General features: G+C 39.3%; 1 protein-coding gene across 1 annotated transcript in view; it reads left to right on the top strand.

Moving 5' to 3' along the window:
* Nucleotides 1–25780, top strand: part of LOC107396732 (ephrin type-A receptor 5) — a 117854-nt gene that overhangs the window by 50201 nt on the left and 41873 nt on the right. Inside the window, exons 5-10 of the mRNA XM_015976567.3 lie at nucleotides 38–376; nucleotides 18328–18452; nucleotides 19547–19636; nucleotides 19767–19836; nucleotides 19932–20034; nucleotides 23512–23579. Of these exons, the coding sequence (XP_015832053.3) occupies nucleotides 38–376; nucleotides 18328–18452; nucleotides 19547–19636; nucleotides 19767–19836; nucleotides 19932–20034; nucleotides 23512–23579 (795 nt within the window). The remainder of the gene's footprint in view (nucleotides 1–37; nucleotides 377–18327; nucleotides 18453–19546; nucleotides 19637–19766; nucleotides 19837–19931; nucleotides 20035–23511; nucleotides 23580–25780) is intronic.

The raw sequence follows: 25780 nt of genomic DNA, 5'->3' as shown, positions 1-25780 counted from the left end.
TTGTTATCTTACTCTAAGAAGTTTTCATTTTCTTTAGGCCCTCCTTCTGCACCACGCAATGCCATTTCCAATGTCAATGAGACCAGTGTCTTTTTGGAGTGGTCCATTCCCATGGAGACAGGTGGCAGGAAGGATGTGCGCTACAACATCCTGTGCAGTCGAGTTTTACCGGATGGTAGAGGGTTGGAAGAGTGCGGCCCCAACGTTCGTTTCCTTCCACGCCGAGTTGGCCTGTCTAACACTTCAGTGATGGTAGCCGACCTGCAGTCACACACCAACTACAGCTTCCTGTTGGAGGCCGTCAACGGGGTGTCAGAGATGGCCAAAGACTACACTAAACAATATGTGACGCTTAATGTGACGACTAATCAGGCAGGTATGTTGCATCTTGCTTTGATTCCAGTTACAACATCTTAAATTTAAATATATTAGTTATTTAATACATTTGACATGTTTGCATATGCAGGCTTCTTTGTTGTAAAAATGTTCCTCAACCCAGAAGCACTGCTATCCCTCTTTCGTTCTTTTGTTTCATTCTTTTCCCTGAAGATTTCAAAATTTTTCATAATTGGTGAACAGATTTTTTTCCCCCTAAATTACTCTGCCAGAGACGATTAGCGTGTCGGTTTTCAGGTACAAATAGCTGAGTGTGAAAACAAAGACACCAGATGATCAAATTATCACAGTATTTGTCCAACAAATCTGTCGCTGTATTCATTTTCGCTTATGCATCCTCCCTGCCGTGAACAATAAAGCATTGCACAGGGGAGACAGAGTCGTTATTGCTCCTGCATCCAGAAATGTCATCGGAAAAGCAGCTTGGTCCCTTCATTTGGATGATGCATTCCAACAACAAAATTCACAGGAATCTCTGGGATGATGAAAGTACCTGAGTTGCAGACTGTTGTGTGTTTGGGTTTTGGTGTGGTAGCAGGTGTTAATCTGCCAGCTTGTCATTAGCGATGAATCATGCTGGTGAATCAGCTGACTGTACATGATCATTTTGAGTGGGAAACAACTGTTTCTGCTCGTCTCTGAGCAAACATTTATAAACCCTGTGTGGACAAAGTAAGCAAGTAAGTAAAACTTTATTTATATAGCACTTTTCATACATAAAATCACAAAGTGCTTCATAGCATACATAAAAAGGCAAAACAGGACAGGAGCACAAGGTCATCTTACATAAAAGCTTGTCTAAATTGTCTTCAGCTGCTTTTTAAAAGAATCAACAGAGTCGGCCACACGAAGAAACAGAGGCAGGGCGTTCCAAAGTCTGGGAGCTACAGCTTGAAAGGACAGGTTCTCTCTAGTTTTAAATCTGGTCTTAGGGACCTTCAGTAGGTTTTGACAAGAGGACCATAGACTGCGGCCAGAAGAGCGAGGGATTAAAATGTGTAATAAATAGTGTGGAGCTTGTCCATTAAGAGCTCTAAAAGTCAAAACTAAATTTTTTAAATCAATTCTAAACTTGACCAGTGGCCAATGTAAAGAAGATAAAACCGGTGTTATGTGAGCCCTTCTATTGGTTCCTGTTAAAAGCCTTGCTGCAGCGTTCTGGACCAACTGGACGACTGACATCCGATTTGTTAAAACAAGTTAAGATAGAATTACAATAATCTAAACAAGAGGAAATAAAAGCATGGATAATCATCTCCAAGTCCAATTTTGAAGTAAATGCTCTCAATTTGGAAATATTTCGCAAATGATAAAAGCAGTTCTTTACTAAATGTTTTGAGTGGCAGCTCAAAGACATGGACTGGTCAAAAAGAACACCAAGATTTCTGAGACTGGTCTGGACTGAGGAGCTCAGGGAACCGAGGTGTTGTTTAATTAAAAGCACTTTCTGTTCACAAGCAATGATCAGTGTTTCAGTATTGCTTGAGTTCAACTGAAGACAGTTAGTGGCTAGCCAGTCCTTAATACACTCAATGCAATCAAGTAGGTCAGCTAACTTGTTAAACTCTGTGTCCTTAAAAGAGCAGTACAGTTGAATGTCATCTGCATATAAATGGTAGGACACATTTTTAAAGCTTTTAATAATCTCCCCAAGAGGGCAAATATATAAAAGAAACAAAATTGGGCCAAGGAGCGAGCCCTGGGGAACACCATGAAGCAAAGATGTGACTTCAGACCTAATCTTGTTTACACATAAAGAAAATGTTCTGTTATTTAAGTAGGAAGAAACCACTTCAGAACCGTACCGGAAAATCCTAACTCATTTTTAAGTCGATGTAACAGAATTTTATGGTCAATCGTGTCAAAAGCTGAAGACAGATCCAATAAAACCAGTACTTTGGCCAGAGTCTGCCGCCATCAATACATCATTAGATACCTTTAACAGTGCTGTTTCAGTGGAATGTATCTTACGAAAGCCTGATTGGAACTTATCTAAAACATTATTAAGGTCCAGAAAAGTAGTCAGCTGCCCTGCCACCAACTTCTCCAGAACTTTAGCCAATAAAGGGAGTTTTGAAAATGGCCTATATTTGCCGGGTTCAGATGGGTCCAAATTGGCCTTTTTCAAAATAGGGCTTAAGGCTGCATGTTTGAAGTAGCTTGGAACTGACCCAGTAGAAAGCGAAATGTTAAAAAGTTTGGTGGTGTGTGTGCCAACAACATCCCAAACTTTCAAGAGCAGTGATGAGGGGACTACATCTAATGGGCAGGAAGAAGACCTCATCTTTTTGGCTAAACAAACAAGAAAATTGGTGGGAAATATCCAGATTTTCCACATGCACACTATTTCTTGGCAGATTTTTAAAGAAAACAAGCACCCATAAATGTTTTGGGAACTCGTTTTTATACTTGTGTGTGTGTGTGTGTGTGTGTATGAATGTGTATATATACATATATATATATATATATATATATATATATATATATATATATATATATATATATATATATTTATATTTATATTTATATATATATACTTTATACTCATTACTTGTTTACAGGAAGTCCACGCTTGTAGGGTTTATTTTATTAGTTTCTAATGAAATGAGTAGCGTGCATGAGAAGGAGGGTACCATTTTTGTCTCCTGAGCCTCCATCTGGAGGAAAAGCAAAAAATAAAAGTATTGACAAGATTGTATTTGCTACATTTTGGTGAACAGATGGCACATTGGCAGTCAAAGAACAGTAGGTAGAATTACTAGCAGCGTCAGTAGGAGTGGTGGTTGTGAAAATCCAAATAACAGATCTGATATGTGTTGAGGAGAGACACGTGTAGAGAGAAAGAGGCAGATGGCTGTCTAAGAACCAAGACTGCTGACAGTCCTCTAAATGTCTCGTCACCATGGTAGTCAGCGGACTGAGTGGATTACACCAAACCATAAAACTCAGATTCAGTTTCTTGGAGTTGTAGCTGGATTAGCCAGTCAGTAGACCAAATGGAGATTTGGATTAGGTTAGATTAATAATTGCGGTGAGAGACGGATAAAGTGGTTTCCAAAATATAAATGAGAAAGACCGGAGAACTGTGAATTAGAATTAATGTATTTAAAATGTAAACATGTGACATGTCCCATGTGTAATTAGTTTACCTTTCTCACCAAAAGATACATGAAAGTATAGAAAATAAATTTATTTTATCCCTACCGACTTCTTGAGGATTGAGAAATACTCATTTGAAATATTTACAAAAGTCCTAAGATATGTGTGAGATGTTTTATGGCAAGGAAATGTAATGTATTTTTTTATTTATGTATTTATTTACTTATTTATTTATGACTGGTCACCATTTTACCATGATTTAGTCTGAGGCATTGTCTGTTACTGTTCGCAAAATATTGAACCATGCCATTTTTCTGTTTAAGGATAGGCCTACAAGAACAGTCCCCCTCTTTACTGTCCACTCCTTGTTCCCTCCTCAACATGACTGATGTCAAGTTGTTGTTGTTATTATTGTTGTTAGCGTCAAGGGCAACATGCCGATTATCACTTGTAAGTTGCTTTGGACAAAAGCGTCTGCTAAATACATAAACATAAACATTTAGGCTGCATAGCCTTTCTGAACAGAATTTTGTTTGCACAATGTTGCAGTGGCTACTTTTGTAAACCTATTAAATTGGCTAAGAACACATTTAGTTAATAGCAGGAACATAACAGATCATCATTCATAGCAATAGTAAATTATGTTATACTATTTATATTGTAAGCAAATGGCAAACAAGCATTACATTAGCGCCCCCATGTTAATAGGTGCTAGTCATGCTAATATGTTTCCATAGTTGATGCTCAAAATGTCTTTGTTATGGAGTCTCAAATCCATTTCTTACTTCAAGGGGCTTTTGAAAATAAAAGATGATCAGGAGACATACTTAGCCGTTCAGTCACCTTTACCATGTTCTTCTTCAGAAATGCTTTAGATGTGTGTTTTAGATCACTGTCATGTTAGAAAAGTGCACGACGACCAAGTGCACGGAGTGATGGCATCACCTTCTCCTTCGGTACTGAGCAGTGCTTGTTGACTTCATGATACCATCAATGAAATGCAGCTCCCCAACACCAGCAGCACTCATGCAGCCCCACATAAGGACACCGCCACCACCATGTTTCTCTGTAGGCACCATGTCTTTCTCTTTGAAATCCTCCCCTTTACAACACCATACAGTTATGAAACCATTAGTTCCAAAAACAGTGATCCTTGTCTCATCACTACAGAGTATAGAGTCCCAGTAGTCTTCATCTCTTTCAGCATGGGCCCTAGCAAATCCTAGGTGTTCTTTTTATGCATGGGCTTTAGGAAAGGCTTCAGTCATGGACGATACCCATGCATGCCATTCCTCTGCAGTGTGCACCAAATGATATCACAGGAAACGGTCATTTCAGTTTCTACCGCTTTAGCTAACTGCAGAGAACTTGCATGGCAATTTTCTTTAACCCTTTTCATCAGAAGACACTCCTGTCGAGATGTTAACTCCATGGACGGCCTGGACATCTCTGTGAGATGGTTACGTTTCCATCTTTCCTAAAATTTTGGATCACTTTTGCTACAGTATTTTGACTGATATGTAAAACTTTGCTGATCTTCTTGTAGCCCTCATCTTTTTTGCGTAAATAAATTATTTCCTTTCTCATGTTTTGTGATATTTCTCTTCCATGTGGAACCATTGCTGACATCATGACATGGGAAGGGCCTGTCTTTGCTAAGTAATGCCCTTTTATAGTCACCTGTCTGCTGGACACCTCTGAAGTGAATCATTAGACTCATATGTGCTTGAATGTCTGTTCATTTGAATTTTGTAGTCTTAAGTGTGACTTTTCTCCTAAGACGATAATTGGGGTGTACTCATATTTGCAACGTAGGCTTGAATGGATTTGTTGGGAAAATCACTTTTTTGTATGCAAATGAACAAATCGTATTTGCGTATGGTATCTCATAGAAAATGTTGATTCTGAAAGAAAATGAAAGTTTTTCTGACAAATACAGTGGGGTGTACTCATTTATGCTGAGCACTGTAAGACAGAATTTATGCTTTTGACTTCGTGAAATTGGCTTTGTTTTGCTTTTCATTTAGCAGCGTATTGTCATTGGGTGTTGTTGAGGTAGAAAATGTGGATTCTGTCATCTAGATGAGCCTCTTCCTGTTAAGTATGTGTACAGTTTGAATATATTGGTAAATATCAAGCATGTTTTTTGAATAACTTTGTTGCTGGAAGTGCTCGTGGACGTGGTGCCTTGTTCTCCCTGCTGGGGTCAATAAATTAACTGTTAATAACATTAAGATACACTTTTTATGGTTTTGCTCCACCAAATCAAAAACATGTTAAGTAGTCATCGTCAGGAAGCCATTAAGGTGTTCTGTCATTTGGCTCCACTACAGTCAGTATTAATGAATACAGCAGAGCTCCTGAAGCAATAACAGTAATGATCACTTTTACGTTCTCTGATCTTTTTCAGTTTGAGCTTCAACTGTAATCATCCGTTAAAAGACACAATTACTGCTGCAAGCAACTGCATGTTTGTCACTGTGACTATTGACTTTTGGTTTTGTTCGCAAAAAGGCAACAAAAAAGTACCTACTGAGTACAAACTCCTGAGAGACTAGAGTCAGAGGGAGACTTGCAGGATCTGATGTGTGGAAAGTGTCACACAAGATAAGAATTCATGAAATAGACAGTATCACAGTGTCTTTGTGGAGCCATGCAGGATGATAAAGTGTCAGTGCTCGAGAGGAGATCGAGGGATGTCAAGGCGGGGGGGGGGGGGGGGGGGGGAAACAGCAGGGTGGAGGGGATGAAGTTGAAGTGGATGAGTAAAGATGGAAAAAGTTAAAAATGTTGTTATTTTTGTCATTTAATATTTTCTTCAAATTAGAAAAGTATTTGTGTTAGACATATCAAGGATTATGTGAATTTATATCCACTCTGACCTACAAAACGTGACTCATTTGATTGTGACTTGATCCATTGAAAGGATTGTGTTTGATTGATAATGGCCTACCACTACTCAGCTCCAATAGGTTAAATCTGATTAACGTTTCTACACATTTCTAGATATTCTTCCTAAGACTGATAGATGGATTATGGTTACTCGGCATATTTGCTTTCTTCAAGTGATTTAATTTGGAGCATTGCATGGAAAACAAGCACCAACCGTTCCCATGCATTTGCTGTGTTTGGGTATTTATCAGATGAAAGGTGATACATGATCCTGTGCTCTGGCTGTTTGCGTTAACGTTGCTGCTGGTGTACATTTAGAATCGGAGTTTGCTTTTTAATCAAATGCTTACAAACAGAAGCAATGGCAAGCATCACTAGCTTACACGGAAATTGCTTCCTATCTCTTCTGTTAGGGTATTGTTTGGCGTTGAAGCACATCTAAAATCCCTTTTTTGGCTAGCACAATAACTGTCCTCCATATTACATTGCACTCTTTGTTTAAACTGCAAAATATATTCAATATTAAAATTGTTATTATTACTGTTACCATCATTATGAAGATGATGCCCAAAAAAACAATAGATTTTACCTAAAAATAAACGTCTTTTACTTGTTCAGGGTGTATTGTCAAGTATGGCAGCTTTGATTTTCATGCTGTGGTTTCACTAACTTCATTCAGGTGAACATTTACAACACGTATATCCTTATTTAGCACAACTAGTCAACTATGGCATGTGAGGGTTTATGAACCTACAATTCTTAGTGATAGAGATCCGACTATAAACACAAAAAATAAACTTGTGCAGCTGGAAGGCAGTTTAGCGGTTCTGCAGACACACCAATGTTTGGCGTGTCACAAACCCACTCTGACTGGTCAAATGGGGCCATGGTGCAAACTGTTACTATCTTTATCTATCTAAACTACACTCTACAAGTGGAAGAAAAACCCCACTATCCTGTTAATGTGTGGGTGTCAGCAGCTGCAGCAGTGTGGGGCAGAGCTGCAGCTGCTGCTACCTGGAGTCAGGTTGTTGCTGCTGAGAGTCAGTCTGAGAAACTTGAGTCTGCTCCACACACAGCAGGGCTAAGGCACGCCATTGTAGCATGTAATTCACAAACACTTCCATGTTTGAATACAATTTAGACTTGATTATGTTGCCAGCCTGTGCATAATAAAAAATAAATGCATCATTACTGATGGAAATTAAATGTTAGTAGCATTTCCAACAGCTTACTCCTGAACATGTTAATGAAATAATTCAGTTTTACTGATTTTATGTGAATTTATTTTATATGTGTTTAGACTAGGTTGAGTGATATTAAACCAGATATTTCAATGAAATATGAGTCAAATTTTGCTCCATCAAATATTTACTATGTATACTTATCAGACAAGACCAATTTAATACATTTTGTTGATCCTTTTTCAATTTTGTTGTTTTATTTTCATATTTTTAGCAGCAGACCACAGTCTCGTTTCACTTGAAACGTCATCAAACAGAATATATGATTTATCGATGGAGGATTCAATACTAAAATATCCAATTGCTGCCGCCATAGAACAATGTGAACGATTGTCATATTCTTGATGATGCGTTAGGTGATTTCTTTAAAAAGGATGTTAAAATGTTGATTTGGAAGTTTTTAAGACAAACATCTCATCTCTAACTTATGGTAGCCCAGTCTATCATTCTAACATTATCCAGTGTTCATGTTAAGGTAATAGCCATACACCTGTATTGATTTAGTGATAGAGCAAATAGACTGAGGTCTGAGAGGCTTATGTTTAGCACTAGAGTGATGTTGGGATTGTTTAAGGTTGGAGTTATAATGGCAGGTCTGCTTTTAGAGGGGTTTATCACCCTGTTTTAAAGTTTTTATTCATAGCCTCAGACCAAACAGAAACTTGTCTCTGCTGCTGATGTTATGACACAGCTCCAGCAGCTTAAGGCACATTTTTGTTCTGCATTAGCACTCCATAGGAATTCGTCAGCAGATGTAACACTCACTGGAAGTGTTTAAACAAAGAAGTGTCGTTACACTGTCTACACTGCTGCTAAAATAAAAGTGTTGCTTGGGCTCCGTCAACACTCTTTCACCCAGCCGTGTTCTCATGTTCCTGTTGATATTTAAGTTCTCACCTTTTTTCTTTTGTTTTCCCACCTGCTCAGTTTCTATTCTCTCATATCACTTCTTCTCCATCCCACTGCTGTTATGCTGATCTCTGCTTTGACGTTCTTATGACTAATACAGACTCTGCTTACTGCTTTCATATCCACACCAACAAGAAAGCTGTTTGTTTCATTTTCATGTATTTGGGACAATCATATATGATTGTTGGTATCCTTCGGTCAATTAAAGAAAAACCCACAACGGTCAGAAGTTACTTGAATCTGACAAAAGTAATAATAATAAAAATTCTGGTAAATTTAACCAATGAAACTCAGACATTGCTTTTCAACCATGCTTCAACACAATTATGTAAAACAAACTCATGGTACAGACATGGACAAGATAATGGTGCCCCTAAAAAAGGCTGAAAATATAATGTGACCAAAAGGACATGTTAACTCAACGTGTGTCCACTAATTAGCATCACAGGTGTCTACACTCAGTCAGTGGGTCTATATATGGGGCTCCAGGTAGTCACTGGTATTTGATGACATGGTGTGCACCACACTCAACATGGACCAAAGGAAGCAAAGGAAAGAATTGTCTGAGGAGATCAGAAAGCAAATGATAGACAAGCATTTTAAAGGTAAAGGCTAAAAGACTGTGTCCTAGCATCTAGATGTTCCTGTGGCTACAGTTGCACATGTTATTCACAAACGTAAGATTCATGGGACTGTATCCAACCTCCCTAGACGTGGCCGCAGGAGGAAAATTGATGACAAACTAAACAAACGTTTATCTGAATGGTAGCAAAAGAGCCCAGAAAAACTGGGTGAGTTGTTTACAGTTTTCCTAGGCTAGGTATTGTGTGAAAAGTCGAGTTGGACCACAAATGTTCATTTCACCAAATTGACATGATCAAACCAGACACAAAGAAGTTTAGTTTAGCAAGCCTTTAATTCTTTAGGATGAAAAAAGGGGCATCGTGCAGAAAACCACTATAAATCTGGCCATTTGGTAAATACCATCTACGCTGGGGAGAAGAGATTTTGGGGTGACATCATATATCTGACATCTGATTTGTAGTTGTTTTGAATTACAAATATTTACAAACAAATAAATCTCAGACATAGTTAAAACACACATTTATTTGTTATTTAAACTGAAGTACAACATATGTGTGACTCAGACCATGAGGCAAAACAGATTAGGAAATAGCTCTTATAGCCTTCTTTACTTATGTAATGTTAATAAACAGTATGCTGGCTTATGTAGATTGCTTTAAGAGCTAATTCCATGCTTTTGTTCTTTTTTAAACACAGAAACAGTTTTGTTTACCTGTTTTGTAGCTACAGTTTCGCCAACGGTCAGAGCGAAAATGGCTATTTTGTTGCTAATTTGCAGGAAATGTCTAGAAGAAAGTAGCTAAGGGTCCTCAGAAATGTAGCTAGGTTCATCACTAGGCGTTAGGAACAACGTCGCTGAGTTGGCACTACCTCACTCTCTGCTGCTAAAGCTACGGATAACAAATGCTACGGGCTATGCCTGAGCGTGAACGCGCATGAAGCAGCCTGCTCGACCCGAGCATCTCTCTTTTTCTGTGATTTTACAGAAAAACAGGCAATCACAGTAAAAATGCCAGGGCTCATTCTACGGGACCAGGGCATTGCAGGCAGTGTTGGGAGTAATGCGGTACAAAAGTAATTAATTACTGTAATGCATTGCTTTTTGCTGTAATGTGGTAATGTAAGGCATTACAGGGAAAGAAAATGGTAATATTTACTCGGTACAATTGTCAGAAACGCGGTAATTACAATGCATTTTTAAACCCAGAATCAAGATGTGTTCCTTAAAAATTCAAATTGCGGGAAACCCGAAGAAAGATCCAGTATCTGCATATATGACGTCATTTGTGGACTCAGCTTTGCGGGCAGAGAGGACGCCGCGGTAACGGCTCAACTACTCCAGCTGCGTCCTGCATGCGGCCGCTGTAACGTTCACAAAATCGCTCCACAACAAAATAATTCACTTGCGATCGTTCATATCAGCGCATATTCTCTGGTATTTTGTGCTTTTCTGACGTGCTTTGCCTCAGCTGAGTTCATAATCTGTGCCCCGGTGATTTCAACTCATTACTGCTGGAGCGCCGCGCATGTGAAGATCCCTTTGGCTGATCGTTAGAAAGTAGGAAGTCTAGGAAACAGTTTTTTCTGGAAGACGGAGAAAACATGCAGCATGCAGGAAGGTTAGAGCGAGAAAGGGCAGGAAATTATTCAAATAAAATCAAGAAAAAAAGTAGGTAGATTTATCCCCAATACACATTTTTACCAGTGAAAAGCAAAAATATATAAGCATTTAATATTTATACATGTGATAGAATCAGATCACCCCAGAAGTCAGTCCCACATCCATAACTCCCCGTACGACCAAGTCAGTCCAGGGTCATCTTCCAGGTAACGACAGTTGGAACTAGTTTGCATCTCAGGAATAACTCTTAAGGAGTTGTAACAATATCAGCTTGTTCTGCAGGAAACTATCTTGTTGTATCAGCTTCGCAGGTGCGAAAAAGGTTAAAAAGGTTTTGATGACGTGTCAAAATCCTTGATGGTTAAAGAGATTTTGCGACAGATGGCCGGTCTGAAGCTTGCTCTCGAGAGGAACCAGAGTGATCTAGTTTTAATTAGGGCTGGGCATCGTTGATTTTGAACAATTCTGATTCCGATTCCAATTCCTTGTTTCGATTCCGGTTCCTATCAATTCCCGATTCCGATTCTTTCAAGACATGGCGTGTTTTAAACGAGCTAGCTAACCACAGGTCCTACTTGATTAAATAATCTTAACTTCAACATGAATTTTAATTCTATGAACAATAACATCACCTTCATTTAGACAAAAACATGTTTTGGAGAAAAAAAGAAAAAGACTTGCAGCACAACCAGTGTGTTTGTTTCTGACCACAACCAAAGTCTGGAAGAAGCCTCTGGGCTGAGACGCTAAATGTCTCCAACACATGGACGTAATTTTCACTTTAGAAGTGGGGGGGACGGGGGGGGGGGGGGGTATCTTTACAGTATGCTCTAGAGGGAAACAGGCTTCAAAACAAACGGTTGTTTTCCGCTCGGTCCTAGAGCTCAACCAGTGTCAATTTAATATAGCGTAATGTGGTTTTTGGATGGTAAAAAGTGCAGGGGTCAAAACTTGACTTTGGAAAAAGTGGGGGGGACATGCCCCCCCCCACCCCCCACCCCCCCACACACACACACACAAAAATTACGTCCATGCTCCACCATATCCAGAAACTTCCAGCTGTTTTCAGCTAAAACTCAGGATGATCATGTCCAGGATGACTGAGAACTACACCTCCATGCTGCAGCAGCATTCAGTCAGAACAGAAAGTGAACCTTAAATGTAGCTGGTCTGACTGCAGTGATGACGCTCCGTGTGTTTTTATTTCTGCAGTGAGACAAATTCATCTTACACTGTCCAGAGTTTGTTCTTTAAAGCTTCTATTAAATCCACCGTGTTGACGTATTTTAACAAGTTTCCTCTACGCTGCAGGAGTTAAAGTTTACATTACGGAGTAAAGGTTCGGCAGACGTGTTTGTTTATATTTGGCCGCTGCGTGGCCGTGGGAGGACGGGGGGCGATCGGTGCTGCACACAGACAGCTGGTGTGATCAGCTCTGAAAAGCGTTGATCACAATTTGCAGATCCCGTTTATTTTTCCACAGAGATTGGCTGCGGATTCCTCTTCCGTTGGCATTCTAGGAATCGAAACTAGGAATTGAAATAAAAACCTTTGAATGATTCCGGGAAAAATGAACAGTTGGAACCGGTTCCAATCGATGCTTGACGCCCAACCCTAGTTTTAATGGAACAATATTATGATTGAATAGCCAACCAAAAGTTGACGAGTTTGAGGAATATTACCCAGAATCTCAGAGACACACCCTCTTTGATCCGGAGTCTCTGAACTGGGCAAAAGATTAACTATGTGTCATGCGTTCGCTTAACTTAACTTTGTTTTTGTGTGAGTGCTGATGGTGATGACCTTGTCAAGTAAACATGCTAAACATATATCATTAAGCACAGATTAATGAAACATTTCATTGTTTTATAATTACGATAAGTAGCAATAAACAAACGTTTATTTAATGATTATCTTTAATTTTAAAATCTTCTTTCTTCTGTGAGTCGAGGAGTTCATTTAATGAGTTCCTCTGTAAAGGGACCTTGGTAGGAGAGAATGTTGTTGTTTTATTTTATTATCTCTTTCAGGGCGTCAGTCTTTCAGTCTCCTGTGAGGGAAAATATTGTGGGTTGGAGTCGTAGCCAGGGCAAAATGACCTGGATGTGGACTTGACCTGTGGTTCTCAAAATCAGGCCATTTCTTGGCGTTACACTTACATTATTTTTTTCTTTTTCTGGGGACCCATGAGCCAAATGGAAGGGCAAGAGACTTGGATTCCCTATATTGTTAAACATTTTGTTCACGCATTTTAGTTTATTGTTGTTGTTTTTTTCACAGTTAATGTGCATGCTTCATTAAGACATGTGTACTGAAACGGCTCCGCACTTCAGTGACATGAGGCATTAGTTTTTGTGTGTTTTCCTGAAATTATTCATCAGCAGAACATTTTATGTGCAACGATTTTTATAATTATTGCAGTTATTGTTGCTTTCGTCTTCATGTTTTTACAAGTAAAGTTTCAACACTACTTAGCAAAGTTATCTGCTACTTGGTTTTCTGCAAAAAAATATTTTTTCTGATGTTTTTTTTTTTCTTTTAAGCTCCATTGTAAAAAAAAAAAAAAAGAAGAAACAAGACATAAACTAGCATCAGCCTTAGACTGAGTTTGGTATATTTTTACATAATTCTCTAAATATTTCAAAATAATTCACAATTATGTGTTAGAAAAACAATTATTTCTAACAGTTTTAGTTTGGAATGTTCATTATTTTTGCTGAATGTCAGTTCAAGTTTATTTTTAACCCGTAGTCCTAATCTTTTATTTGGGGCTTTCCAATCTGCTCACTCTCAAATGACAGCCTCAGTGAAAGCCTTTTGATTAATACGACATCAGAAACTGTCTCCATTTTCCCAGCGTTTAAACTTAGATTTTAGTGTGCTGTTACACACAAAGCAACTGGGAAAATAAACCTTTGCTCATCATTGAATTCCAGCCATTTAGGTGTGTGTGTGTGTGTGTGTGTGTGTGTGTGTGTGTGTGTGTGTGTGTGTGTGTGTGTGTGTGTGTGTGTGTGTGTGTGTGTGTGTGTGTGTGTGTAGGAAAGAGAGCGATTTCTTCTCTGGTTTCAGGCTTTTAAGATGTTGCAGATAACACGTCTGTGCAGCCATCCACTCAGGATACAGTTACTGTGTTCGTAGCGGTGATTTATTCCCTGCAGAGTTCTGCTGGGGCTATTGAAACCTAAACGCTGTTTAGAATTTGTGGAAGACACAGTAGCACATCCCCCCCCCCCCCCCCCCCCCCCCCACACACACACACACACACACAATCAGCATGTTGCCTGAGGGAGCATTTTGCCTGGTTAAAAGCTCTTTATGTGTCGGAGACTCTCCTAACTGTCCCTCTGAGAGATGGCTCAACAGTTCAGGTTACAACAGGATGACTCTGATGCAAACTCACACAACTGGGCTTTCTTGTTTCTAAACCAGAAAGAAAAACGGCATAAGGGGAAAGAGAAAACTTAGCAATGTGTAGAAATTTATTGAACCAAACATGAGCAAAGATACAATGTAAAATTTAGTTTTTTTTATTCTTTTAAGCTCCAGTTTTCCTTCCATGTCGCTAAATTTGGTAGCAACACAAGATAGTCACACCTAGAAATGAGCAGCAACAGAATTGGCATCACTGGCTCCCGTAGATCCATCTGCTCAGTTGCAAGACGTAAAGGGATTAGATAATTAGACACAGGTGCACCCAGAGTGCTGACATGTTTTAGAGGCAGATCTGCTTCAAAACCAATATCTGTGGTTGAATCAGAGCACAGTAGACTCGGTAGATCTTCATATAAATGTTGAGATTCAAGAGGGAGACAATTTATGGACAACAAATATATAATTATTATTATTAAGAAGTGAAACAAAGTTAACAGGATTTACATAAAGTGTGCAATGATAGTTCAAACAAAATTGGGCAGGTGGATTCATTTGGGCATAACAAAAAAGAAATGAACTCAATATATAGTAATTCCTCCTTTAGCAGAAATAACAGCCTCTAAACATTTCCTATAGCTTTCAATGAGTGTCTGGATTGTGGTTGAAGGTACTTCTGGACCCTTTTTTACAAAACATCTCTAGTTCATTCAGGTTTAATGGCTTCTTCGCATTGGCCTGCTCTCTTTAACTCACACCACAGATTTTCAATAATAATAAGGTATGGGGACTGAGTTGGCCATTCCAGTATGTTGTACTTGTTCCTCTGCATGAAGGCCTTAGTAGATTTTTCCATCCAGCCCCAGAGCAGCTTCAGCTTTGTCCCTGATTCCTGGACATTGGTCTCCAGAATCTGCTGAAATTGACTGGAATCCATGCGTCCCTCAACTTTTAACAAGATTCCCAGTCCCTGCACTGGCCACACAGCCCCACAGCATGATGGAACCACCACCATGTTTTACTGTAGGCAGCAGGTGTTTTTCTTTGAATGCTGTGTTCTTTTCCCTCCATGCATAACACCCCTTGTTATGTACAAATAACCCTGCTTTAGTTTCATCAGTCCATCTTATTCCAGAATGAAGCTGGTTTGTCTAAATGTGCTTTAGAAAACCTCGAGTGGCTGTGAGTGGAGGAAAAGCTTCCTTTGCATCACTTACAACATCTCCTTGTGTAAAGTGCACCGAATAGTTGAATAATGGACAGTGACTCCATCTGCAGCAAGATGATGTAGTAGGTCTTTGGTGCTGGTCTGTGGTCTCTGACTGTTCTCACCACTCTTTGCTTCGGATTATCAGAGATTTTTCTTGGTCTGCGACTTTGAGCCTTAACTTGAACTAAGCATGTAGTCATCAATATTTCCTGAATATGTTCCTAACTGGACAGCTGAAATCTGAGACAGCTTTCTGTTGACATGTTTGGGGAATGTGTTTAACCAAAGACATGCAGAATCACACACTCCGATCTGATGGTAAAAACGAATCTTTATTTTAAAATGGGAACTGAAGGTGCACTGGAAAAGCCCAGTGGAGATCGAGAGCGGGAGCGCAGCGTCGGGGGTGGGGTGTGTGTGTGTGTGTGTGTGGGGGGGGGGGGGGGTCATATACAGGTGAGTCCAGGAAGGTAAGTCTAAACTTGGTGGGTGCAGAGAATAGACTTACTGCGAGTAGGAGAGCGTAGGAGTGAGGGAGGGTAGGTTGGGTGCCGGGGTGAATCCAAGTGGGGTGTCCAGGAGAGGAGAGCAGTAGAGCAGGACGGCCGGGAGGAATGGAGAACAGGGAGAGCTGCGTCGCAGAAATCCAAAGACGCAATCCTGAGGAGTCACAAAAATCCAAAGGCGTAATCCAGAGGAGTTGCAGAAAACTATAAATCAGGGAAGTCACAGAAGTCCAAAAACGTTGCAAAACCTGGCAACGGGTAAGCACAGGGAAAAGATCCAAAGGTTCACAAAAAATCCTAGAAACACTAGAGCACAAAATCCAAGCGTCGCAAGAGGGCAGGAAACTACCAAGCTGTAGTAATCATCTGGCACTGGAGACTGTTCTCCATCCTCCTTTTGTAGCCAGACCCGCTGATTGCAAATTAGCTGCAGCTGGAGCCTCCCTCTCCTGAAACACACAACTCAAAGATGGGAAAATGAGAGGAGTACTCACCCCGGCACATGACATCTGTAGCCTAAACCATGATGGTGAACAATCTTTGTTTTCAGGTCATGTGAGAGTTGTTTTGAGACCCCCATGTTGCTGCTCTTCAGATAATATTCATAGAGGAGGGAAACTTATATTTGACCTTCTTAAATATGCTTTCTCATAATTGGAATCACCTGTGTATGGAGGTCAAGGGTCACTGAGTTCCCAAACCAATTTTGAGTTCCAATAATTAGTTCAAAAGTTTTTGGAATCAATAAAATAACTACAGTGCCCAAATGTATGCACCTGCCTAATTTAGTTTAAATAGTTATTGCACACTTCCTGTAAATCCTATAGCGTGGTTAAACTACATACTAGAATTAACGCTGTTTGCTATCAGCGTTGTTAGATTCTGAAGAAGATCAAACGAGTTAGCAAATGAAGCTTCTATCCTATATAAATATCTAGGATATTAATATATTTGATAGAAGTTCATACGCCAACGAGCTTGGTGTATATTTAATCCAAAGATTAATTTTTAATTTAAGATAATTAAATTTTAGCAAAAGTTTATTTATTGAATCAGAAGCTTAGAGGAATCTTTGCTTATTCAATAACCACATATATATACCAGTCTGTGTTTCATTTCAAGGAAGAGTCAGGTTTAGAAAGTTAAGAATTTATTACTAACAATTTTAAAAATAACAGATTATAACTGACAGTTTGTAACGGCTTGATATTAAACTTGTTATTAAAAGCAAACCTGTGTCTGGATGGAAAGCTAAAATGAAATGCGAGGTTTGGATGCATGAATGATATCTCAGAAGATTTCTTTCAGAGAGAGAAAGCGTTCTGGGTGGAAAAACGTTGGGTTCTTAGAGAGAACTGCATACAGACGCCATCTGTCGGGAAGTCTACCTCACCCAGTTCAGGAGACCCTCTGTGGATCCGAGATGTCAGGTGGAGATGATGTCCTCTGGGCACGAGGTTGGTAGAGGGACCATGGTGCGACTCAAATTGGTCCTGAGATGTCACTGGGTGAAAACGACTGATGAAACTATTTGCGTCTCAAAATCAATAACTCTGAAGGAGTTTTTGCGTCAGCTGGTTACAGGTGCGTTTATTCGGAGCAATTCTATCGGCATGACAGAACAGCTTAGTAGAGGCTTGGGCGGCCGTCCCTCGTCCTCTGGTTGGTTCAAGAACTGAACTTCAGCTGCAGAGATTTGGTTTTAACAAAACCTCAGAACACGCCCTCTCAGCGTCAGAAAGCTCTTTGTTATGGGGTAAAGACATGTGAGGTGGTTAACTTTACCTTGGATCCAGTCCTGCATGAGGTGTGTACGTGCCAATGACCTTCTGGTTGATGATCACACATTACTGATTATCATAAATAATAATTATTATTAACCCAAAGAATAATAAGTCATTTCAGTAATTAAATACATTTATACTGAACCAAGATGATTATTTATGATGATTATTATATGATTGTAATAAACAGTAAAACAGTTTATCAAATTATTATTTTAAAATTTTGAAGTGTCCTTCATCTTGGGACGGAACAGCAGCAGATAAAGATGATGTTTAGCAGACATCCCAGCTCCTGATGGGTAATCTGTGGAACAAAAGTTACAGCTCGACCCAGCTGGGAAAGGGTGACCTTTGGGTCACAAATATGAGGTCATTCATGTCGCTACAATCCTATAAACTTTGTATCACTTATACAATGTCACTGACTGTGTCTCCTATATGATAAAGTTAACAGACACTTTTTATTGCAAGGCTGCCCAAACCTTTGCATATATATATTTTTTTTTTACCCCAGAATTCTGATGATAGTGAACAGCTTTACAACCAATCATATTGTGTCTAAATATTCTGTAATGTTGTATCAGTCTGTTCCTTTAAAGAATGAGTTTCCTCTTAACATGTTCTTACTTCACTACCATTCACATAAGTTGCAGTAATGTTAGTTTTAACTTTGTTTCCTCTTTTTTTTTTCTTGTGTGTATCATTGCAGCCCCGTCCCCCGTTAGTGTAGTGAGGAAAGGATACACGGGAAAAAGCAGCATCGGCCTTTCCTGGGCAGAACCTGATCGCCCAAACGGCATCATTCTAGAGTATGAGATCAAATATTTTGAAAAGGTAACCCCCCCATTTCCACACACATGTTCTATATCTCCCCTATACTTATGCAGTATTTATTTCATTGATGATGATGCTCTCAAGTTGATATTAATTTAGTTGTAACATATTTTTTGTGACTGAGAAGTACATCTCAAGCAGACCAAATAGTCAGTGAAACAAAAATTTTTCTTCTCATCTTTGTTTGGCAATAGAACCATAATTAAAGCAGAAATTTTCATAAAATGTATTTAGCTCATTAATGTAGTATTAATTCAATTTAATTTATATTTTCTATTATTTTTTTTCTATTATTTTAATTTTAGGTAGAAAAAAACTAAATTCTACGGTGTCCTCTGCATTGTTAGGTCTAGAAGGGAAATTTTTAAATAAAAAAAATGAATTAACTGAATATTTAATTTGCTATTTAAAAGGAACCTAACCAAATAATTTGTAAGAGTTTGTTTTAATAAAGTGTTTTTATATTGTGCTGTACTGACTTAAAAAAACAAATACAAATAGGATGCTCCTGCCTTAAGTTGGGTTCCACACATTTAATAAGAGTTCTCTCTCTCATGATCTTTGTTTTGCAGCTGAATAAAATTTCTCTGGGTGAAGGCACATTTAATTTAAAATAAACTTAATTTTAAAAAAGCAATTAGCAACTAGAATTATCCACACTTGTCCTATGCCCCATTACACCCAAAAACCTCTCACACATTACAAACAAAGCAGCAGCACATAGTTAGTTTATCTAGTTTGGCTTTTTATTTATTCTACTAGATTAGGATTCATGCAGCAATTTGAGGCTTGCATCTGGATCAGTGAGGCTGCTCTGTCCTTTTTTCTGTTCCTCACATGTCATCTTAGTTTTTTCTACTTTTCTCCTGAGAAGGTCAGAATAAAGACACAGAGGAGAACAGAGTGCATTCTGTGGTCAGTGGTTTGCTAATGGCCTCAGACTTAATGGAAAGACGGTTTAGTTTTGTTTAAACCAGATGTGGTTACAGTCAGGAAACTGATACACACACACACACACACACACACACACACACACACATGCTCACATACACCTCAGGTAGTCTAACCTATTGTTTTCCTTTTACCCGTTATAGGAGCAGGACTCCAGTTATACCATCATAAAGTCCAAGGAAACTGAAATGGTTGTGGAAGGCTTGAAAGCCTCTTCTGTCTACATCTTCCAGGTAAAAGATCAGTTCAAATGTCTACGGGTCTACGCTTAAGAATGACACTAGAAAAAATGCATTTTTGAGGTAATGATTCAACTCAAGTTAAAACATAATATTTCTGTGACATTTTCTATGATTAAACAAGGTACGAGCCCGGACCTCAGCTGGCTACGGTGCCTTTAGTCGACGTTTTGAATTCCAGACGAGCCCATACTGTGAGTACACCGGGACAATACAATCAACAATGGCTGCCAGGTGCGGCTTTGTGTGCTTGCGGCCTGTGTCTGATCCCACTTCTTTACTCTGGCAGTGACTGCCACCAGTGAGCGTGCTCAGGCTTCGATAATAGCGGTGGCCATCACATTGGCGCTGGTTCTGCTGGCAGTGGTTGCTGGATTCCTGCTCAGTGGACGGTAGGCATAAATAAACACCTGAAAAGCAAAGAATAAATACATGCCAGAAAGTGTGTATGGTCTCATGTGTTTGCATATGTGGACCAGGATGAGAGCTAGGTTAAATCTGACTTTTTTGATGCAGCGCGATGCGATTAAGTTTTACCTTGGGGTGCAAGGGACAGCTGGTGATCTGGTCTGCTGACCTAATGACTCTTTGTGGATTCATTTTGTCAGCAACAGTACAGCCAGCATTCTGCATTATGATGCAGCATCTAATGACACTCTTGGTGGTTGGCTGTTAGCTTCTCATAGCGCTTTAGTGAAACATTAAATCCCATCATAAGCCCTGAAAGTAACAGTATAGAACACAACTGTGTGTTCTATGTAATAACATTGTAATAAAGACACAGCTAACAAAATGTGTTAGCCTGGCAAGCCAGACTAAATAAATGTATTATTTAGTCTGGCCATGCTCCATTGACGGCTCTCGGTTGTGGGGCGGGTTCTACCGTTGTCTTTCAAATGATCTCCGCATTCCACTGGACAATGAATGTGACATACTCTTGTTTCACTCTGTTGCATCATCCCACCCACCAGGCATATAGAGTGCTCTGATTGGCCCACAAAGCGGACAAAGCTCTGTGATTTGTTCACTAAGCAGATAGAGCACTATGATTGGCCCACGATTACGGACCAATCACAGCTCTTTATGTGTTTGAAATCCCTCTAGAGAGTTGTGATTGGCTAGCCAGAGTCCTGGTAGGAGCTGTTGAGGTTCCAATGGAGCATGCCTAGACCATTCTTTGCAAAGCAAGAATTTGGTCTAGTTCACTAGGCTAAAAATGTGTCACTATGTTGGGATAATTCAACTAACTCTTCAAAGAGACTGCATGTGCTTAAAGATAAGTTATTGTTTTAGCTGCTCAAGTGCAACCAAAAATATTTAAGTGAATTGTGTTGGATCTAGCTGAATTTGGAACAAAGTTGTTTTATGGGCCCTTTATGTTTTTTTTTAAGTATATCCATTTATAGCTGTCTTTATTAACTGTTTATTATGACCACTTGTTTAACAAGTCAGGTTATTTAAAGGGGCAGTAGAATGTAAAGCCAAATTTTTCTTCTTGCTTTTGAACAAAGGAAGCTTGGCTCATCAAATGTAGCATGCCCAAAAGTCAGAGCCGTGTCTGACCTGCTTTGAAAAGGCAAGGGAGAATCGGTTAGTTCTGAGAAAAGCTTCTGACAACACGTAATAATTAAAGCCACTCCTGGTTACTCCTGCATGTCCCAACCCACTTCAGTATCAGCAATATGGAAATGCTAGTCGCGGTACCACTAACAACAGAACAACCTTATGTTTAGCTGCTGCCAATGACCATGCTGGACAAGAGCACACAACCACTAATGTTACAGGATGTATTGGGAATGCCCAGACTTTGAGTGACTGCCTGATGGATCCATAGCTTGTGGTCTGGTCCTGTACTTCTCATCTTCTTCATCCAGCCAGACTTTGCCAGACACACTCATCCTTGTTAACCTTTTCATCATTCACTTCTTCCTTTGAGTCGACGCAACATTAAAGCTGCAATAGCAAATCTGCAAAACAGGCTAGCTTTTAAACAGTCGCAGAACTCTCACCCCTCCCGTTGGCTATCATCCCTGGGCCATGACCTCCTTATATGGGAACGTGCATTGCCACAGTAAACGAGATGGTGCTAAACACCAGTCACAGTTTTCTAAGTCCAAACATCTTTTGTTTTCCAAGGCTTCAAATGCTGTTTGTCTGTTTGGACTCTGGTAGTTTGTCCTACGCAGCAGGCCGTCTCTTCTCTGATGTAATTGAGCGGAGAACCTCTCACGCCAGTGGTGTTCTGTTTCAAAAGGTGCAAGTGTGTAATGAATGTAGGACTCAGGTGAATGTGAAAGTGTAGTGGTTTGAAGGAGATGGACAACCAGATGGTCCAATCGTTGGTTTCGGTCCGAGCCTTGTTAAACAAAAGCAACATGGTTGTTGTGCATCCTCCCTGCAAAGCTAGGCTGGCCAACTTGGACACAATCCCTTTCAGCATGTTTTATCATGTTTATTTACATTTGGAAACCAAATGCATATGAGGTTCCACCGTGCAAAACATTTGGTGGAGTTTTATTTTTTTGTGCAGTCACTGTAATCATTTAATTAACTTTGCAAATACAGAAAATCTGTATTTGTTTTTTATTTATATTTATTTATTTTTTGCTGTGTTTGTGTTTGCATGTGGGATCAAATTTCAAATCCCTCACCCCATTTAATCTGGGTTATCTGTGATTATCTCTGATGCCATTTGTCTAAATATTAACAAACGGAAGCTTTCTGAGCCACACACAAACACGCACGTATACACACACAGACACGCACGCATGCACACACACACAGACACGCACGCACGCACACACACACACACACACACGCATGTACACACACACACACACACACGCACGCACACACACACACACACACACATTACTTAGGAAGACCACTTACATCTAAATTCTATTCTCACTTGGTTGAAATGCTTTAATATATGACCCATGCTGCTAAGAAACATACCTTTTTGTTGTGCGTGCGCACGCGCACACACACACACACACACACACACACACACACACACACACACACACACACAGAGCACAGTAAGGAAGAAAAGAAGAGAAACTCATTTGATTTCTTGAGAAAAACTTTGCTGGAGAAAAATTTATCTGAAAAAGGCTCATTTGTGCAAATTTCTAAAGTCTTTGCACTTTTCAACATTTTCAGATTTTTTTTTATTAACTTCAAATTAACTGAACTGTACTGAGCTGAATGTGGCTTAGCAGATTCAAAGAGGATATAAAAAGCTCATGTTGCAATCATATACATGTATATCTGGTGTTTAAACATTATTTTGTAAACCTTTACAATACCATAAATATAGCATTCTTTGTTTTTTTTTTTGTTTGTTTGTTTGTTTTTTGCTAGCAATGTAAGAATATCCTGCCAGACTTGAATCCTGGAATTTAAATTTCGTAAAGATTTATTTTAAAAACACATGACGTGAAAATTAGAGCCAATTTAATATTTCAATTTAATGTTAGTATTTAATATTTTGGTTTTTGTTGTGCTTGAGGCAGCCATTGGCAATTATAAGTGCCAAAAATATTTCTCCAAAAAGAAATAGGCTATGAATCTTTCTACAGTTATTTATATTATTTTAACAAAATTAACCACGTTGTTTGCATAAATTTGGTTTTCAAATACTTTTTTTAATCTATTGTTACTGCTTGAGATGGGGAAAAACATTTAAAATAAACCCAACCACAGTGTTTCCTCATTTTATAACCAAATGTTGACTTAATTCATTTTATAACCAAATGTTGACTTAATAATGTTTCTACATTAAAAGTTCTTCTCACTTGGTAATTGTGTTAACAATGCCGCTGCGGCGTGCTACTGACTCTAATGCGTTTGTGCTGCCTCCTCAGGCGATGTGGCTACAGCAAAGCTAAGCAGGATCCTGAGGAGGAAAAGATGCATTTTCACAACGGTCACAGTAAGTCATGTAAATTATTCTGTTTATTGCACTTGGTTTGTATTATTGTTCACACAACTACAAGCTCAGCTCTTTTCTGCATGGATGGCAGTGAGTTCAGACTGTGGTCATGTCTCTGTTTATCTGCATAAGTACGGATGTCTGCTACCAGTACACATGACACTCCCGAGTGCCAGCAGCTATTTCTTGAATGGCAGCCACGACAGTGGAGGACACATAACGCTCTGATGCATTATGGGCTGTGACAGTTCTATATATTTATCCACATTTTTGGCACTGAATCTTGCTATCCATCTGCTGGTTTCTGAGCCAGCTATAATGGCTACATCAGCTCCAAGACAAACCCACTAAAGAGCCAGTATGTGTGGGATAATGTTCTACTTGTTAGTCATTGAAGAGCATAATTTAAATTAATGTTTTGCAAATAACGCACAAGAAAAATGCACGTTTTTAGTCATTTAAAGTTTCTACACTTGAAATCAGTCATCTAGTTTAGATAGTTCAAGTAAAATCACAAAGAACTTGAGTAATTCCTTGCTTCCTATTTTAAGGGTTCAGTGTTTGAGTCAAAATCAAGTTCTGTCACATCAACTAAAGGCATGGTTGTGTTTAAAAATAGTGAAAAATAATGGCAGATGTGTCTGCGGATCAGTAATAATATTCTAAATTTTGATGTTTTGGGTGCATCTAAGATAAGTATATTTAGGTCAAGATTGCTTACTGGGGGGTGCTGCATGAGATCTTTGAAATTAAAACAAGGGTATATTTATTAAAGGTGTGTTTAACTCATTTATTCAAACATGTTCTGTGTTCTCAAGTGTAAATAAATGCCTTATGAACAATAAAAAAGAGCTATGATGCTCCTGTTCTGAGATGCAGAAGTTTGCTGGTGCAGAGGTGGTCTGAAAACAGCAGGATTACTCATTATTAATGCTACGCACAGACCCAGCTTCTGATTGGCTAATCAAACTCGTTCAGCCATGTTGCAAAGTCACTATCACCAAGACACTCTCTACTTTCTCTGCTCGCTGCAAAAATGGGTGGACGTGAGCCAAGATGCACACATGAATGCAAATTCACAGTGTGACATAGATGTGTGAGGATTTTCTAATGCTCACATATTTCTCTAATATGTGGGCTAATGCAGAAGATGGTGTAGGAGACTGTTTTCATGTTCACCCTTCATGAAAAATTCAGAGTGACTGATTGTAATCAGAAATAACAATTTTTTTTTCAGTCAACCACACCTTTAAGAAATGAACTGATGTGCTGTCAAGTGCTAACCAGCTGCGGTCAGCTAGGCTTTTTCTGTCTAAGGGCCATGATATACTTGTTGTTTAACCTAGCGTTGCCGCAAGCAGCATGCTGCATCTCTGATGACATACTTGCTGCTACATGTCACTGCACTGCTTGTATTAGTAGAGTGTTTCACTTGGGGAGCACTAGTGAACCCAGACCTGATAGAGAGCCAAGTTTGTGGGAACAACCAAAGCAAACATGGTGTCAATAAACTCACTAACTGGTTAACTTTGAGATCACAACAGGAAAAAAGACAGCAGCGGTATCGTGGATTGTGTGAAAGACCTCTAAACCAGATGGAGTCCCCATGGTGACTCGCTCATTTTGTCAACTCCACCTACTGGTTACTCCTATAGTGCAGCATTCAGAGGCATTGCGTTAATTCCGGGGGATGTGCACAAACTACGCTTCAAATCAATGCAAGTAATCTGTGGCAGCCATTTCAAACATGTGTTTGCATCATTAAACAGCAAGTATATCAAGGCCCTAATGAGCATCAAAGATCATCTTTCTTGTCTAAATCATCTCCTACTAGTGGAGCTTTTATTTTTTGGTTCTGTACTTCCAGGGGAGGAAGACCAGTTACACTCTAACTCTGCTCCTGATACACTCTCAAAAATGACTATTATTCAGTAGGTTGGTTTAAATAGGAAAAGCATGGAAAAATGGTACAAATAACACATCTTTATCCCCTCAAGCCACTTCAGTCCAGATGACCCTTTATCTTCTCATACATAATGTTTTATCCTTAGCTTGCTCTCACCCATTTGGTAGCATGGTTCATTTCTATTGGATCAGTACAAGTAAATGTGTAAGGGCATGGCTGTATGACACATCTTATACTATTTAGAAAGTTGTGAATATCATTTGGGTGTTGCAGCTAATCTGAAGAGAAAGAACAA

This window comes from Nothobranchius furzeri, chromosome 6 (assembly GCF_043380555.1).
Source record: "Nothobranchius furzeri strain GRZ-AD chromosome 6, NfurGRZ-RIMD1, whole genome shotgun sequence".
NCBI lineage: Eukaryota > Metazoa > Chordata > Actinopteri > Cyprinodontiformes > Nothobranchiidae > Nothobranchius > Nothobranchius furzeri.
This window is presented reverse-complemented; position numbering and strand designations above follow the sequence as displayed.